Source organism: Trachurus japonicus, chromosome 11, assembly GCF_045865225.1.
Source record: "Trachurus japonicus isolate A0001 chromosome 11, Traja_1.0".
Classification (NCBI taxonomy): Eukaryota; Metazoa; Chordata; class Actinopteri; order Carangiformes; family Carangidae; genus Trachurus; species Trachurus japonicus.
In genome coordinates this window covers 10,184,140-10,202,757 of record NC_140917.1, presented here as the reverse complement: position 1 = coordinate 10,202,757, position 18,618 = coordinate 10,184,140, and the positions used below count along the sequence as shown (strand labels likewise).

Genomic DNA, 18,618 nt, shown 5'->3' with positions numbered 1-18,618 from the left:
CTCTTGTTTTTACATTTAATTATGATTATGTAACATATCAATGTCAGAAATACCTCAGCATTTATTATGTTAGATGTTATTTATAATATAGTTTATATTATATTATGCAGTTTTAATTGTATTCATCAGTTTATCATGCCTTATCTTATCTAATCAATGCAGCTTTGTTTGTTGCCACCAGCTGAGTGTTGCAGATGTGTTACTCTATTAACTTCAGTGCAGATGTGTATCAAAGGTTAAATGAGTGCATCAGATATATTATATATATAGAACAGTTTATCACTGAATATTGTTTATTTTCTGATTATCTGACTGTTCGGGCAGAACAACTAATAAAGTTAAATGCAAAAATTATTTTCCCCCTCCTTTGCTTCAATCATTCATTCATCATTTGAGTTTGGTATGAATGTTTGTTAAGTTCTGGTATCTTATAGTGTCTCTGTTTCATATTAAATAATCATAGGTGGCATACTATACTTACAGGATGTAGTTTAGGGTAGTTGTATGAATGATGCACGTGAGAAACATGGTGATTTTTCTACCCAACAGTCCTGGAGAATGAGTCTTCTTTTTGAGGCTCTTTGTAGTTGTATTGCTTCCCTTTTTTGGAACATTTTGTGCTTTCATCTTTCTATTTTTTTAAGTCTCTTTCAGGTCCTATGCAGCCCTCTTCATCCCAGCTAAATCTAACATACCTGTGTGTGCATCAATAATGTGATATGATAGAAAAGTCACGTGATTGTATATCTGCAAGGGATCTTCTGCCACCTCATTAGTGTTATTGATTCTTATGTGTAATATGCTGATGGTACTAATGACACTTTTATTTACATAGCACTCATTTACGTATCAAAGTGGGTTTTCACTCTGTGATGTTGCCTTTTTTCTTTAGAAAATGAAACTCTTTTTCCACCACTGTAAATGGTGAATGGAGTACAGTAGGGCAACTACTGTACCGTCTTGCATAAGTACATCAGTACACGGTGTATTGGCCTACTTTACCGTGGTAGTACACGGCTGAATCATACTCCCGTCGTCTGTCTATGACGCAACGACGCACACGAACCCTCTGCTCCGACGCTGATATGAAAAAAACAAATAAACCGGTCAAACTTACCTCAGTGTAGCGACTGACGTTTCCGCTTTACAAGGATACTTTCAAAATAATAGCCTGGGATTAAGTTATACCCATGGTTATACCAAGTCTATATACTTTCTGAAAAATTTGTTTGTGCATGCATTGTTAAATAATACAATGAAACAATTCTGCCATTGGTTTAAGTAAATATATTCACTTTAAGACAATGTCAAATGTTGAAGTATTCCAATTTTATAAAACTATACATTTACTTCACTACAATTAAGAGCAGTGCTTCAGAGACTGCCCCTAAATGTGCACATTTTGCCCCTAAAATTTGAGACTGTGCAGGTACATTTTTCATCTACAGTACTTGAACATGTGCAACCAGTATGGAAATTTCCTGGTGAAACGGTGTTGACTCAAAGAATCTGGTACCTGTCGTTACAGGTGGCAGGCCAATGTGTGGGAGGATCATGAATGGAAGGAAAAGGAAATGTGGATATTTGCTTTGCAAGTCCATTTACAGTGTGCACCCTATGTGTGCACCCCTAAATGTTCTGCTTGCACTCCTAAAATTGTAGGTTTAGGAGCCACAGTGCTCCGCTCCAAGTAAAAAATGTTAGTCTGGAGCCCTGATATGAATATTGTACCTTTCACTGCACCGTATCAGTCAAAAATAACTAGCATTATTACTTTACAATGTCATCATCACTACTACCCCCATACATACTTGTGACTGTTTCCCTTTCAGGTGAGGCTTTTATTTTGAAAAGCTCAAACCGGATCCATTTCTCAGCCGTCGCTCGCTTGTAAACGGCGGTATAAAAAAAATGGCCATCGTCATATTCGTTGAACTGTCGGTGGTGCCTTTTTCACTAAACTGTCCCTTTTATTAACAAGTCAGCGGACTCAAAACGATGCGCGTCGTGGTGCCGACGCTTGGCCGCAACCGGAGCTAACGGGAGCTACACGGGTCGTTTCGTTTCTCCCCCTCCCCACGGCCGTTGGAGGGGGTCGGGTGGCTGGTTGGTTTGGTGTGTGTGTGTGTATGTGTGTGTGTGCGGCTGGCTGAAGCAGATGGGTGCTCGGTCGGTGTATTTGGGTAAAAGGCGGAAGACTGCGCATCAACAGAGCCGAGCAGCAGAGATGCTACACTGCTACAGCCGCTAGCCGTTAGTTAGCTAGTTAGCTAACTGCTAGCTAACTGTTTGTTGCAGCAAGATGTTGGGAAACGGGAGCAGCCGATTCGCCAGGTAAACTCACACAGCGGGGGCCGCCAGGTAGGGCAGTGGGAGTGGGAGTGGGAGAGGGGGCTGGCTGGCTGGTTGGCTGACTGTCGGCGGTGCCTGTGCTGCTGCAGCCGCCCCCCCTTCACCTCCAGCTCCAGCCCCGGACTGGAGAGCCCCTGCCCCGGCCACTTGTGGAGAATTGACCCGTTACAGCCACCGTTGTTCAGCCAGCCAGCTAGCTAGCTAGTGTTGTTAGCTAGGACGACTGTTTGTTTGTTTATTTGTGGGGATCCCTATTAGCTGTGCATCTAAACTAAAGCACCGCTAGTTATACTTCGTCTTACTTGGGTCCACATTATTAAAACCAGTGCATTTAAAACGTGCATTTACATGAATGAGACAAGTCAACAAAAACTTGCATTAAATCTTTACAATACATATCAGTCAATCATCATCCTAAATCTAAAACATACATTCACAATCATGACATGAATAAGACAATAAGACAAGTCTTACATTAAAAACTTACATTAAATCTTTACAATACACAGAAATCATCAGCCTAAATCTAAAACTTACATTTACAATCATAACATGAATAAGACAATAAGACAGGTCAACAAAAACTTACGTTAAATCTTTACAATACATATGTATTAGGCTGATCAAGTGCTCATTTAGATGAAAAGAAAGTTAGTATAAGAGATGGGATGAACGGGCCCCCAACCCTGCTTTATATGACCCCCCCCAGATGTCCACATTATTGTTTTGCATCTCTTTGTTGCTAGGTCTCCTGACCTCCTTTGGCCTGTTGTTCTGCACCCAACAGGCCCGCTCAGTTAGATTAGAAAATGGAGCGTTTTGGAAAGTTTTTGTGTTCTACCAATTGCTAAAAAATACAATAAATATACTTAAGAAACGCTTTAAAATGGCTGAAATATAATATCAGCCACCATCAGTTAATTAACCAAGTAATTATTGCAACACTTTTATAAAACAAGAGTATAAACCTGTAACATTTGAGTGTTGTCCTGTAATTGTTAATACTTGACTTTATCATCTTCAGGAATTGAGGATAACAGAGGAATACTTTCGACAGACGATATCCTTCTTTATGGAGCCACAACAGGACGACTTGAACTGAGACAGCTCAAATACTCAGCCGGGCGCAGCGCTCACTGAACCTCAGGATGGCGAGCAGGAGGAAATCCACCACCCCCTGCATGGTTCCCCCTCGAGAAAATGTCGACTCGGATCAGGAGATGGAGGACATCATGGACGAGGCGGAGCTGGAGGACAGCAACGGCGTGATGACCGTCTCCTCCGAGGCCGGCGGCCTGTCGGAGGAGCGGGGGGGCGAGGAGGCCGACGTCAGGCAGGTGCCGGACCACTACCTGGACTCTAACATGGCGGAGGGAGGATACGAGTGCAAGTACTGCAGCTTCCAGACGTCGGAGCTCAACCTGTTCACCATGCACGTGGACACGGAGCATCCCGACGTCGTCATCAACACCTCCTACGTCTGCATGGAGTGTGACTACCACACAAAGAGGTAGATGACTCAGGTTTACATCCTGTGTGTGTGAAAGTGAAAGACAAACGACATCAAACTAAATCACACCTGTTCTAGTTATTCACAAAGGAGGATAATGCTGGTTCATATCAACGAGAATTAACTATGCAGGATATTTACCTTAAAGCAGAAGTAAGTGGTCCGGTCGTTTTCGCTAATGCTGCGTTCCAGGCAGGCTTTTGAAATCGTAAATTACAGCTTCAAGTCACAACTTACGACTTTGTAGCGTTCCAGGCAACCCACTCGTGTTTTTCCGACCTGTTTTACCGGTGAAAGTCACTATAACGGCCACTCGTAACTTCCGACCGGTGAACTCGTACCAGATCGAACTGGTACCACTTCACGGTCGGAAAAATACGAGTTTCCTTGAACGCACCATAACAGTCCTCGTCCCTACGTCGCCACATTCACGGCGTTCCTTGGCTGCACACACAGCCCTGCATGCTGTTCTCTCTCCTCATTGGATAAAAACTGTAGGATACGATAAATGTTTTCTCTTCGGCTCAGAGCAGAGCAGAGGGACTGACAGACCCGTGTTTCAGACCAAACACTCTATGTAAGTGATTGCTGTCGGAAGATATAACTATTTAAGACTTATATTAACACAAATATATCACTTACTTCTGCTGTAACTATGCTACATTTTTACCTTAAAGCAGAAGTAAGCGGAATTTTTGTGTTAATATAAGTCTTAAATAGTTATATCTTCCGACAGCAATCACTTACATAGAGTGTTTGGTCTGAAACACGGGTCTGTCAGTCACTCTGCTCTGCTGTAAGCTGAGGAGAAAACTTTCCTTGTATCCTACAACCTTTATCCAATGAGGAGAGAGAACGGCATGAAGGGGCGGTCCTCTATGTGTGTGCAGCCAAGGGATGTGCGTGAATGTGGTGACGTAGGGACGAGGACCAATAGATCCATGACGAGGGTGGGGACTGCTAACTCCATCGGCTGACAAGAAGTTAGCCAGAACGACCGGATCGCTTACTTCTGCTTTAAAGAGGAACTATATAAGTCCTGTCGCTTTTCCGCTGTTTTGCTAACCCTCTTCCTGGCCATGTGCATTTGTTTACAACCTCTCCGGTGAGAAAATAATCAATAGAGCGGTGGATAACGTTATATATCATAGATGATGTTACGACGTGTATATTTTTGTAGTTTAATCTATCATAAACAAGAGATTACAGGTTACGGGACGCTTTTGTGTTGTGTTGCGTTGCACATCTTGCAAGGTTGTTTTTTCAGAGAGCACCCATAGTCCCTCTTAACAGGTTAAGCCATTAATTAAACCATCACAATTATTCTAAAGCTGTTTAATTAAGGTTAAAATGTAGCATAGTTAAGATACAAATCCTGCATACCGTAGTTCCTTTTTAATGTGATGGTTACGTAAATGACTTGTAACCTAGCGTCTCTTGGCCGAAAACCTACCTTGCAAAATCAGAGCCTCCGACCCGGTGTCCCAGCTCTCATCTCAGCGGCACCGCAACACAAACGCACCCTGTAACCCATAATCTCTTGTTAATGACAGATAAGACGACACAAATATACACATTGTAACACGTATATGATAAATAACGTGATCCACCGCTCCATGGATTGATTTCTCACCGGCTTCGTTGAAAACAAATGCACATGGCCGGGAGGAGGGTTAGCAACACGGTGGAAAAGTGACTGGACTTGCATAGTTCCTCTTTAAGAACTTTTGCTCTATGATCATTGTCAACATTTGTATCATTGTATAGTTTAAAAACAATTAATTAATTAGTCAAAAATATCCATTTACATTCACCTGTATCACAGTAACACAGGTGAATGTCTTTACTTAAGTTATGTCCAATAAAAGAGTTATTAACGCACAGTTCTCCTCCCACAGTTATGACACTCTGCTGGCGCACAACGCTCGCCTCCACCCGGGTGAGGAAAACTTCACACGGACGATGGTGAAGCGAAACAACGAGACCATCTTCCAGCAGACGGTCAACGACCTCACCTTCGACGGCAGCTTCGTCAAAGTGGAGGACGAGGACGCGGAGGAGACGTCCCGCAAGAGCATCGCCCTCAGCAAGACGCCCATCATGAGGATCAAGAGCAGAATGGAGCCCAAGAAGTTCGCCGCCGCCGCCGCCGCGCACAAGATGGCCATCGACGACATCATCAAGGTGGAAAGCGACGACGAGGACGACGAGAACAAGGAGCCGCCCACTCTGTCGCCCGCCCCGATGACGCCGGCCGCCGTCGCCCCTCGCCTCATCCCCGTCTCCACGCCGCTGCACGTCCAGGCCGTCCCGCAGAGCATCGTGGTCAACAGCCCCAACGTGCTGCAGATCAAAGGCGGCTCCGGCGGCGGCGCCGTGCTGCCTCCGGGGACGCTGGCGCAGGTTCTGTCGGCGCTGCAGAACCAGCAGACCAGCGCTCAGACTCAGACGCAGCTCCTCATCCCCATCAGCAGCATCCCCACCTACAACACCGCCATGGACAACAACGTCCTGCTGGTCAGCGCCTACAACAGGTAACAACACCTGGAGTGGAGTTAATGTGTTTATGGTGACGACCCAGCGCGGCCATGTTGGTTTAATAGTTTCAGTGACAAAGGCCGCGTTCAGACTGCCAGCCAAAATCCGATTTTTAGCCCATCCAGATTGGAACTGGATGGCTCTTTTTAAGTCTGAACAGTCCCAAATCACATGAAATCCGATTTTTGCAAAACGGATCGAAACCACCTCCAGGAGGTAGTTTCAGATCGCATTTGGACAGGTGCGTCTCAGTCTGAACAGCTCCAAACACTCAGATCGGTTTTGACTGTCCGTGACGTCACTCTCCGCGGCGCTGTCACTGTGTTACAGGTCCCGTATGGTCCCGTGAGCTCCAGTTAAATATCAATTTCCTTCTTATTACTTTTATTTTATGCAAACTACCGTGTTGTCGGCGACAGGAGTGACGGCGACGGCGTGCTCCAGCTCTGGGGTGCTGGAGTTTCCCGTCTCTGTGGCTGCACACGCACACACACACACGCACACACACACACACACCAGTCTCTGGTACACGTACACGTACACACACCAGGCGGGCTGAGGTTGAAACTAGCGGGGTAGTGCGGCTGCAGCACCGGGCAGATCACTGTGCTGCAGCTGATCTGCCCGGTGCTGCAGCCGCCGCGTCCGCGAGGCATCGCCTGTCACATACGGCGGAGCCTCCGCTCCGACTTCGTTGCTACAGCAACCTGTCAGATGGGTCAATAATGTGGCCCAGTCTGAACAGAGCCAAATGCGATTTGGACACTTGCTAAAAACAGTGTGGACAGTCAGCCCTAAAAATCGGATATGAGAAGGAATCAGATTTGAATCAGATATGCCTGCAGTCTGAACGCGGCCAAAGAGCAGTCGGATATTAGATATTAGATATTAGTGGTGTGCATCTGCACTGGTCACACAGTTCAATTTGATTACGATTCACCGAGTCTACAATTCGGTTCGATTTGTTTATACTCGGGATGTTTGATACCATTTTTTTTTCCGGAGTGAGTAAAGAGAAAAAGAGACGTAGAGAGGAGGAGATTATACACAGAACGTGGTGTTAAGATTATGAAGGAGCGGTAATAAATAGGGAACGTCGGGCCGCTGCTGCATTGATGTACATAGCGGAAACCCTGGTATTTGTCTAAAGGAACGAAATAAACTTTTTTTTTTTTTTTTTTACTTTTTTTTGCCTTGAGCATGAGCGTTTGGTATCGGCAGCCTTTACGATAACCGATACTTTGAATTTAAGGCCGGTATCGGTCTACTCGCCCATCCTTAGATTAAACAATGCATCTTGATGCATCACATCCTCAATTTTTCTGTTGCCACACACGGCTTTTTCATTAATGAACATAAATAGTCAGATAAATATGATAACTTTTTATTTCCATAAAATTAAATAGCAAATGTCATTTTAACAAATTTCCACAATACAGCAGCTTCCTTGGAGTCTGAACACACAAAGAAAAAGAAAAGGCCTACTTAAAGGTGCACTTGTTAGTTTCTCAAAAACAAAACGTAAATCTTGGCATTGTGCTTTAAAAGTTGAATAAATCACTGTCTCTGTATGTGAACAACAGCGTCAAACTTGAAAAATAATCGATTACGTGACATAAACGCACCGATTCAGAATCGCCCCATTAAGAATCTTGATGCATCTTTGAAATTATTATTTTCAGCACCCCTAATACATACATCTCACACAGATAACAGTTGGTAGAGGAGACAGGAGTCAGTGCTGGTTTTGGTTTTTTCATGAGGTTTGAAGAAGGAAAAATATAGAACATCACAAAATAGAGCCATCAACTCTAACGGCCTTTGGGACATGCTTCAGCAGCTGAGTTCTGGAGTGAGATGCTGAAACATGACTTTTCTCTCAACACACTTAAACTTGCCTGTTTGTTGTTTTCTCACTCGTAGTAATTCTCAGTGAAAACGGTCACTACATATTAACGGAGCAGTGACTGACATCAGGTTTCATTTTGTTCTGCAAGTTTGCAAGACCGGACCTGAACATGAAGCAGCAGGAAATTAGTGTAATATGATGAAAATAAGTAAGAAAGTCTGAATCACAACAAACTGCAGGTGCAGAGTTTGAAAGACGGGCATAGGATCCATTGTTTTTGGAGCTGAACCCGACTCCAGACACGTCCAGCCCAGGCCTCATCACTTATACACTGAGAACGAGGATGATTTAACCTCAACAGAACAAATCTAACTAGGAAGGAAACAGACAAACCTAAATTACATTAACCAGCCTCCATCACCATCATCTGCATCTGCACCAACACCGTGGGAGCCGAGCGCTAAATGTAAATTTTTGTCGCAGGTTGCACATCACTTTAATCTGATGATTACCACCTCGATCGTTTAGTCTCGCCTCACTGAGCAGCGGATTGTGTGTGTGTGTGTGTGGATCTGTGTTTGTGAGGACCAGTTACAGTCATACACACTCACTCACAGACTGAGGACAGTTTGACCGGTCCTCACACACTGACACAACTTTATTAAAGGTGTGTCCAGCTGTGCATTCACACCAAAAGCGCCATCATGAGCGAGCGGGGCGATGAGAGCGACCAGAGCGTTGATTTGAAGTTGAGAGAAGCAAAACCTGCAGGCGATTATGACGCTTTTGGTGTGAATGAATGCACAGTAAGGGTTTAGACCTGGTTTTAAGATTCAGGTTAGTGCCTAGAATCAGATCTCATGTGTAGTCAATTCAAAACTTTATTTACAAAGTGCATTTCATGCACAAGGCACACACACAACCAAGTGCAAGTTAATAATCACATGAATGGAGCAATCTTCACCATACACACACTTAAACTTGCACATGCGCGCACACAGACACAACTCAACAAAACGCTGTCGAAAAAAGATACGTTTTTAATCTGTTTTTAAAAATGGCCGACATGGCATGTCTAACTGTATCAGGGAGGGTGGATCATTTTCTTGTGGCATATACACTGATCAGTATTAATTGATCAGTGGATCAGTATTAGTGTCAGAGACAAATGAAGGTTAACAAGATGACCAATTCAAAAATATCTTTTAAAGAAAATTTTTTTTTAAAGCATCAGATTTGTTAAAATGTACATTTTGTAGTTTGTTTTATGTCATTTTAAAAGACATTTGAACCATTTTTAAACAATGGTAAGACTGAATGCCCCTGCAAATGTCAAATGGTGTGACCACACACACGAAGGATCAATATTCAATATTTGATCCACCTACAGTGGACTTAAAGTGTACTTATAAAAATATATATTTTCGTCTGAAAACATTAATTTGAAATAGATTTTTTTTTCTGTTTCTATATTTAAATGTTAATGCATTTTGGCAACACTGAGCAGGACTGATCCTAAAAACACCTCTTTTCTTCTAAATAATGTCAGAAACCACAAAAAGTACTGGTTGCACCACTTGACGTTGGGTTTCATCACGTCATTAACCCATTCATTGACTCGCTCATTATCTTTTAATGCAAAGATTTACTGGTTCCACTTTTTCAGACGTGAGGGCTTGATGCTTTTCACTGACAGGGCTCTGGGGGAGGCGATGGTGATGGTGAAGTGATGGTTGGTGTTTAATCCCAAACAAGAAACGCACTGCTTCCTCACATTTTATAACTGAATGATTAGTCAGATGATTAAGAAAACAACAAGATGATGAACCAACAATGGAAACAATCACTGGTTTCAGCCTCAGTCATGTGGTTTTTAATCATTTTGTAATAAAATCTGTTTTATAGCCCCGTCATATCTTGCACTAAGCTGCAAATAAAAACCGAACAAAGAGCTAATTAAAACTGAGACTCCAGGGATATGTGTCTTTTTTTTCTGTACAGTTTTCTGGTTGTTGTGTATTTGCACTCATGATAACGCTCTGTTGTTCCCGTTTTCTTATTGAACAGCTCAGTCTGTAGGAATCTGTTAGTCAAACTCTGACTCTGTGTCACAGGTTTCCTTATCCCTCGGTGTCGGAGATCATGGGCCTGTCGTCACAGACCAAGTTCAGCGAGGAGCAGATTAAGGTTTGGTTTTCTGCTCAGAGACTCAAACACGGAGTCAGCTGGACGCCAGAGGAGGTGGGTGCTTTTCACACGACACCCACATCATCCACAACCGGTTCACACATTGGTCCCTCACATGACGCTTGTCTAATTACCGTGAACATCACAACGCTGTTTCACTTCACATTTTCTCCACTTTGTGCCAAAAAAAATAAAAAAATCACAGCCAGAGGCGCACAGCCTTCAGGCAGTGATATCAGACTAAAAGTTAAAACTTCAATTAATCATTTAATTGCTTTGTCCTCACATTTAATAATACCACTTATCCATATTCAGACAACATTGATTTAATCAGACATCAGACACGGACTGCATTCAAAAATATTCTTCAAGAGGAAGTGTACAAGTCTGGTTGCTCTTCACCTGTTTTGCTAACCCTCCTCTCGGCCATGTGCATTTGTTTACACAAATGACGCACTGCGTCCTTTTAACTTTTACGCACTGCGTCCTTTTAACTTTTACCTTTTTTTTTTTTTTTTCTTATGTAGCACTTTGAGATTGTTTGCTCAATATAAAGTGCATTACAAATAAAATTCATTATTATTATTATTAAAGCCAGTGAGAAATCAATGAATAGAGCAGCACATAATGTTATATATCATATACAGTGTTACGACATGAATATTTGTGTAGTTTCTGATCTTGCAAAGTTGTTTTTCAAGAGACGCTAGGTGGAAGGCAGAGAGCCTCCATTCTCCCTCGTAACAAGTTACATGTCATTTATTAAACCATCACAATTACTCCAAATCAAATGTGAAAATGTAGCATAGTTAAGCCAAAAATCCTTTAAATCGCACGCTATTAGTCAGTTTAGCTGTTGTTATATTGCTAACGTGAGCATTCGCAGCTGTTTACTGACCAGTGTAGAAGAAATGTGGTCAGTTTGTTCTTCAGTTGCATTCCTTTACTCACCAGGAGTTGTCTCCAGAGATGGAAAGCAATCCCTTTTTTTCAGCTGAAGTTAGCATGCTAACCAGCTAGCCCTGTGTCACTTTTCCGATACCGAGTCACTGTAGCGTCCAGGCTGCAATGAACGTGTTATAACCTTAGACAGTATACACTCTCAGCTGGACTGGCAGGCAAACAACTGTTAGCACTAATCTTAGGCAGGGCAACTTTATCTATATAGCACATTTCATACTAAGGGGCAACTCAATGTGCTTTATATATAAAATAAAACCTGTAGAAAAACAGTAAGAAATGGAAAATTTCAAAAAAAAAAATTAAATAAAATACAAAATAGGAAAAATTGGACAATTAAAAGCAAGAAAAAGAAATATAATAAAATAAAAACTAGACTAAAATAGAGCGTAAAATATGAGTTAGCTATATAACAGCTAACGGCTCCTTCGACGCCTCGAGAGTCGGATCACATCATGAAGTCAGTGGGTTTTATTTTGTCTGATGCAGCAGCAACTGTGTTTTATTGACTGCAGCTCGGTGGAGCGAGCAGCCGGATGTTGGCTCAGTCTGAGACCTTCATCAACTCACTTCATAAAATTAATTTTTATAGACTCGCTGTAATGTAGAGACCTCCTCACTGATTATGTGACCTTTTCAAGTGTCACTTTTTTCACTGTATTTCATCTCCCTGTCCTTCGCCAAAATGTTTTCAGTAGTCATGGTTATGGTTTTGTTGTGTCTTCAGTTTTCAAGTAGTAAAAAATTCAGAGAACTCAAAGGATTATTTAGTAGTTAGATTAGTTTTTTGTTTTTGGTGTCAAGGGCTTGATTTGTTCGTCTTTTTCCCCACTTGAGATAAAACTCGCCCACTTTAACAGGTCGGAAAGTTTAAAACGGTTTGTTGCTCCGTTCTGCAGGTGGAGGAGGCGAGGAGGAAAAAGTTCAACGGCACGGTGCAGACCGTCCCTCAGACCATCACCGTCATCCCCGCCAACATCGCCGCCGCCACCAACGGCCTTCAGTCGATCTTCCAGACGTGTCAGATCGTCGGCCAGCCGGGCCTCGTCCTCACCCAGGTGGCGGGCAACGGCGGCACCATGCCGGTCGCCTCGCCCATCACCCTGACGGTCGCCGGCGTCCCCGGCAACCAGCCCAAAGCCGCCGAGCCGTCGACGTCGGAATCGAAGACCGAGATGTCGGCCGGCGCGGCGCTCGGCCTGGACGCGTCGGGGTCGAAACCGAAGAAGTCCAAGGAGCAGCTGGCGGAGCTGAAGGCGAGCTACGGCCGCCGGCAGTTCGCCACCGAGGCCGAGATCTCCCGGCTCATGCAGGTCACCAGACTCTCCAAACGAGCGATAAAGAAGTGGTTCAGCGACACGCGCTACAACCAGAGGAACTCGAAGGATCACCACGGCGTGTTGCTGAGCGAAACCCCGACCGGTAGAGCGCCGGTGTCCGTTGGCGGCGGCGGCGGCGGGAGAGTCGGGAGGAACAACAGCGGAAGCCTGAACGACGGCAACAACAGCGACAACATCGCCACCGCCACCATCGTCATCGACTCCAGCGACGACGCCAGCGACTCCTCCCCGACCTCCGCCAACGCCCCGGGGTCGTCCGGGCCGCCCAGCGACCCGCGCGTCAAGTTCCGCCACGCCTTCCCCGACTTCACGCCGCAGAAGTTCAAGGAGAAGACTCCGGAGCAGCTGTTCATCCTGGAGGCCAGCTTCCAGAAATCGGACACGCCCTCGGACGAGGAGCTGAGCCGGCTGCGGACGGAGACGAAGCTGACGCGGCGCGAGGTCGACGCCTGGTTCACCGAGCGGCGGAAAATGGCTTTAGCGGCGCAGGTGAGTAGGTTTTGTCACAAGAACCGATACTTCGGTACCAATTCTATGCCGACACGAAAAAAATAAATCGATACTTGCTTTTTTCAGGGTTCCCACAGGGTCTTAAAAAATCTTAAAAGCATTGAATTTATGAATTTGGAAATAATACCTTAAAAAGACTTGATAAAGTCTTGAATTTTGATTTCTGGGTCTTAAAAGTTGTGCTGTATTTAACTTCTCCATATTGCATTTTTCGTCAAAAGTTTCATTTGTCAACCACGATTATTTTTGATCAATGTCCTTCTTGTTGACTTATGGATCGTGGAATAAATCTTGTACTGTGGAGCTTATATGGTATTATCATACAGTGAGATTTTGATATCATGATGCCTTATGATACTGCAATAAATATCATGGGCTTGTTATTGAGGTGTTGTAATATTGTGAGATTTTGATATTGTTACATCCCTAGCAGAGCACAGAGAGCAGAAAAATAGTGGGATGATACAGTTAATTTACAGTAAACGCTCTGAAATTTGAGGATTTCACTTTTCTTTGCCGGTAGGGCAGTGAAATAGGTATTACATTTTTATATAAATGGTCTTAAAAAGGTCTTAAAAAGACTTGAATTTAACCTGAAGGAACCTGTAGGAACCCTGTTTTTTCTTGTACCGTCAAAACCGAATATACAACTTTTCCCTCGGCGAGCCGTGTCAATTCTTGGCGGAACTGACGGGGGTCACACACACACATTTTTTTAATTTGCCCGTGGTTGGTTTTGAGAATTAATGCGCGTGAGTCCAGCCGTGTTGGGTCCGAGATTCAACAAGCCGGTCAGGCTTTACAGTTATTACAAATTATTATTATTATTATTATTATTACAACAAAAAAACTGACAGCGAGTGAGTGTCACGACTTCCTGTATCTGGCCCTTCAAATTAAAAGCCCTATAGCCTTTCATATACAGTTCAGTCAGATTGATTTTGACTTAATTTTGACAAGACAGGGCTCCAAATTTTTTTTGTTTTTTTTTCCTGCGACCAATTGACCAATGACATTTTGGTTGGCTAATGATTTTTTGGTCAACCAGTGCTTGGTCGAGTATGTGGGAGCAGCCCTATTAAATTCTGTGCAAAAAAGATGTTGAAGCACAGTGATGTTAAAGCAGAAGTAAGTGGTCCGGTCGTTTTCGCTAATGCTGCGTTCCAGGCAGGCTTTTGAAATCGTAAATTACAGCTTCAAGTCACAACTTACGACTTTGTAGCGTTCCAGGCAACCCACTCGTGTTTTTCCGACCTGTTTTACCGGTGAAAGTCACTATAACGGCCACTCGTAACTTCTGACCCGTGAACTCGTACCAGATCGAACTGGTACGACTTCACGGTCGGAAAAATACGAGTTTCCTTGAACGCACCATAACAGTCCTCGTCCCTACGTCGCCACATTCACGGCGTTCCTTGGCTGCACACACAGCCCTGCATGCCGTTCTCTCTCCTCATTGGATAAAAACTGTAGGATACGATAAATGTTTTCTCTTCGGCTCAGAGCAGAGCAGAGTGACTGACAGACCCGTGTTTCAGTCCAAACACTCTATGTAAGTGATTGCTGTCGGAAGATATAACTATTTAAGACTTATATTAACACAAATATATCACTTACTTCTGCTTTAAATACTTGACAGTTTGAAACAGTTTTCAATGAAGTAGTGAATTTACAAGTACATGGGTTCTGTTTTTTTGTATTTTTTGTAATCGTGGTATCGAATTAGTATCGAGAATCGTGGAAATTCACAGGTCAAATTAAATCAGCTTTATTTATATGGCACTTTTCATACATTGCAGTAACACAAAGTGCCTCACAAAGGATAAAAACAAAACAAAAACAGAACAAAATGTGAACAACAACAAAAAAAAACACCATGCATCGAGGTATTTGTATCGACTCCTGAAATTCTGGTATGGTGACATCTCTACAGGCGAGAGAGGCAGAGGCGGAGGCGGACGGCGAGAGGGGGAAGACGGCCGGCGGTCAGGAGAGGCAGACCACGCCCCCCGCCAGCAGGAAGGCGGTGAAGAAGACGCCGGAGCAGCTCCACATCCTGAAGAAGGCGTTCGTCCGCACGCAGTGGCCGACGTCGGAGGAGTACGACCAGATGGCGGAGGACAGCGGCCTGCCCAGGACGTACGTCGTCAACTGGTTCGGAGACACTCGCTACGCCTGCAAGAACAGCAACCTGAAGTGGTACTACCTCTACCAGAGCGGGAAGGTAAGTTTTATTTTTCTAAACCGTGTGATGTTGATGAGACACCGACAAGTCACAGTCAGGCGTAGAAGAAGTTAAAGGGCCAGCACTCAAGCAAAATGTCCTTTAGGTAGCTTTAATGGAACAGGTGGCGAGGTACAAATGTTTCGACAGTAGCAGTCTTATTCGTTTAAATACTCTCAGCTGCTAGTCACTTCCTCTTTTCAAAATAAAAGCTTTTTCTATATATCTTTGCATATATAGCACTTTATGTATTTTACTGTGCTTTATGATTTGAATCTGATCACAACATTTAATTTATAATGTTTTTCAAATACACGTTATGCATTTTACCGTGCTGTATGATCTGAATTAGGATACTCCTCTTCTTATTTACCATATGAATTTGATCCATGTCATGGCGCTTTATTATTGTCTGTATTTTTCACACTTTTTTTTTTACTTCACTGTGCGATATGACATGTGTTTTGTTATTTAGATATACTTGTGTAAATTTTATTTTGGAAAAAGCTTTTATTTATTTTTTTAAACGTCCTGCATTTCCTAGTCTTTGTACACTGAAGAGGACTGCTACTGTCGAAACGTTTGTACCTCGCCACCTGTTCCATTAAAGCTACCTAAAGGACATTTTGTGAGTGCTGGCCCTTTAACTTCTAGCTGTGCACCCATCGTAGATTGACCTGGGAGAGTGCTTGCTGAGTTTCCCCCCTTTTTCTGTCTCAGGTGGACGAGGCGCTGAACGGTGGAGCCAAGATCCAGAAGAAGTCCAGGAAGCGTTTCCGGGGCTGGTCCAGGAGACCGCGCCGACCAAATCCCTGCAAACGCTCCCCACAGGGGGGCGCCACCGCCATCAAGGTCTGTGTGTGTGTGTGTGTGTATTTACCAAACAGTGTGTGATTATGAACATTTGATGCAGGACGAGATGAGACGAGAGTCAGGCTTCGATCATGTTATTGACAGAGTCAGGATGGTTTGAACAGGACTCTAACCACTAGGCAGGGGCATGGATACTTTAAAGGGATAGTTCAACATTTTGGCAAATTGGCCCATTGCCATAATCGCTATAGTCATAGCAGTAGGTTCGTTACCTTTAATTGTCGGAGCAAGCTATTTTTAGAACGGCAGAGTGAAGCAGCAGGCTGCTCAGAGCTACACTATGGAGGCTAAGGGAATTTCTTGGTTTCCCTCATCAAACTCATCAAATACACAATCCAACAACTCCAAAACGCTGTCGTGGACAAGTTGTGAGCTGCACATTCACCACGCTATGAGATAATAACACAACGTTACGAGACGGAGCCGTTTAAGAGGTAAATTCATGCAAAACCGCTGATGCGCGTTGCCTTCAGGGACAGTTTTTCAGCAAGCAGACTCTATATTTACCCTGTGTTTACCTCGAAAACGGCTCCGTTTCGTAACGTTGTGTTATTATCTCATAGCGTGGTGAATGTGCAGCTCACAACTTGTCCACCAGAGCGTTTTGGAGTTGTTCGGTTGTGTATTTGATGAGTTTGATGAGGGAAACCAAGAAATTCCTTTAGCCTCCGTAGTGTAGCTCTGAGCAGCCTGCTGCTTCGCTCCGCCGTTCTAAAAATAGCTTACACCGACAAATAAAGGTAACGAACCTACTGCTATGACTATAGCGATTATGGCAATGGGCCAATTTGCCAAAATGTTGAACTATCCCTTTAATACAAGTAGAATGACTGTCCGTCAGATAGAGCACGTTACTGACACACAGCGTCATCAGACAAAATATCAGGTGGTTAATAAGAGTAGAGATTGGAGTTTACTATGCATTCCATCAGCTTTGTTTACCATATATTACAACTATAAAACTTTGCTGATTTCCTTTTTATATGTCAATATTATGACCATATTTTTATCTATATAATATTAATAGGTATAGTTTGGGAGCTTTTGTATGGCATATTTAGTTTTTATTTCAGGCTGAGTCGAGTGGATTCCTCTCTGCTTCCACTCACATGCACAAGGCTCTCACATGTCCTGGAAAACCTGGACAATTGTCATGGGGGAAAAAAAGGCAAATGTCATGGAAAAGCTTGAGTTGTCCTGGAAAATTATTTATCATATCATGACATCAGCTACCAGAGCTCTGTTTGACTTCTTCACACCCTTTTCAAGTTTCCTTTTCCAAAGAAATGCCTAGTGAGAAAACTAGAGACTTTGAGTTGATAAGTGTTAACTAATATTGAGGCGTTTTTCTCCTGCAGTGTTGTTAAAAATCAAAAACAACATGTTTGTGTTGCTCTATGATAGATTTGAGAGATTGAGAGATTATTTCATAGATAAGTTAGAGCCACAGACTGCACATTTAAAACTGTCGAAAAGAACAGTTCTCCATGAATAGGACAGGGGATGTATTAGTGTATGGTGTAATAACAGTAATGTCTGTCAGACTGTAGCAGCTGAAAATGATGGAAAAGAGTGGGAACCCTGATACAGTGATTTAATATCTGTATATGAAGAGAAGATGTGAACGGAGTCATCCATCAAAGAGACATTAAATGGACGGATACCGAACCTGGTGTTTTGTGATAAACCACAAAATCAGTCAAGTGTATATAACCAGAGATGGACAGAGTACTCGACCCCAGTACTTGAGTAAGAGTACAAATACTACTGGTCAAAATTTACTCCGTTACAAGTAAAAGTAGCTCAGTCGACATGTTACTCGAGTAAGAGTAAAAAAGTACTTGCTTTTAAAGGTACTTAAGTACCCAAAAGTACATGCTTTTAAATTTACTTTAAGTAAAAGTAAGAGTAAGAGTAAATTTCTTATTTTTCACATCAATGAATTACTATAATTTTTTCTAAATTAATTTAAGGACCTTTTAACTCTTGTTTCTGAGAATGAACTCTTTGAATCCACCTGCACTGATGTGCTGCTTTTAGGGGTCAGGGTTTCCTTCTTTGACAAACACAGCTTGTGTCCAATAGGATTTTAGAAAAAGACCTGAAAGTAACAAGTACTTTTCAGCCTTCCTAGAAATTAACTCGAGTAAAAGTAAAAATATTTGTCTTGGAAATGTATTCAAGTAAGAGTAATAAGTACCAAAGATCCTCTGGATATGTACTTAAGTACAGGTCTCAAGTAAATTTACTCCGTTACTGTCCACCACTGTATATT

At 43.1% G+C, this 18,618-nt stretch overlaps 1 protein-coding gene across 1 annotated transcript in view; it reads left to right on the top strand.

The window, feature by feature from the left end:
• Window positions 1-1,862: 1,862 nt before the first annotated feature.
• Window positions 1,863-18,618, top strand: part of LOC146978225 (zinc fingers and homeoboxes protein 1-like) — a 19,374-nt gene continuing 2,618 nt past the window's right edge. Inside the window, exons 1-7 of the mRNA XM_085790914.1 lie at window positions 1,863-2,334; window positions 3,377-3,862; window positions 5,761-6,396; window positions 10,364-10,490; window positions 12,296-13,225; window positions 15,180-15,470; window positions 16,191-16,322. Of these exons, the coding sequence (XP_085647040.1) occupies window positions 3,501-3,862; window positions 5,761-6,396; window positions 10,364-10,490; window positions 12,296-13,225; window positions 15,180-15,470; window positions 16,191-16,322 (2,478 nt within the window). The 5' untranslated portion in view covers window positions 1,863-2,334; window positions 3,377-3,500. The remainder of the gene's footprint in view (window positions 2,335-3,376; window positions 3,863-5,760; window positions 6,397-10,363; window positions 10,491-12,295; window positions 13,226-15,179; window positions 15,471-16,190; window positions 16,323-18,618) is intronic.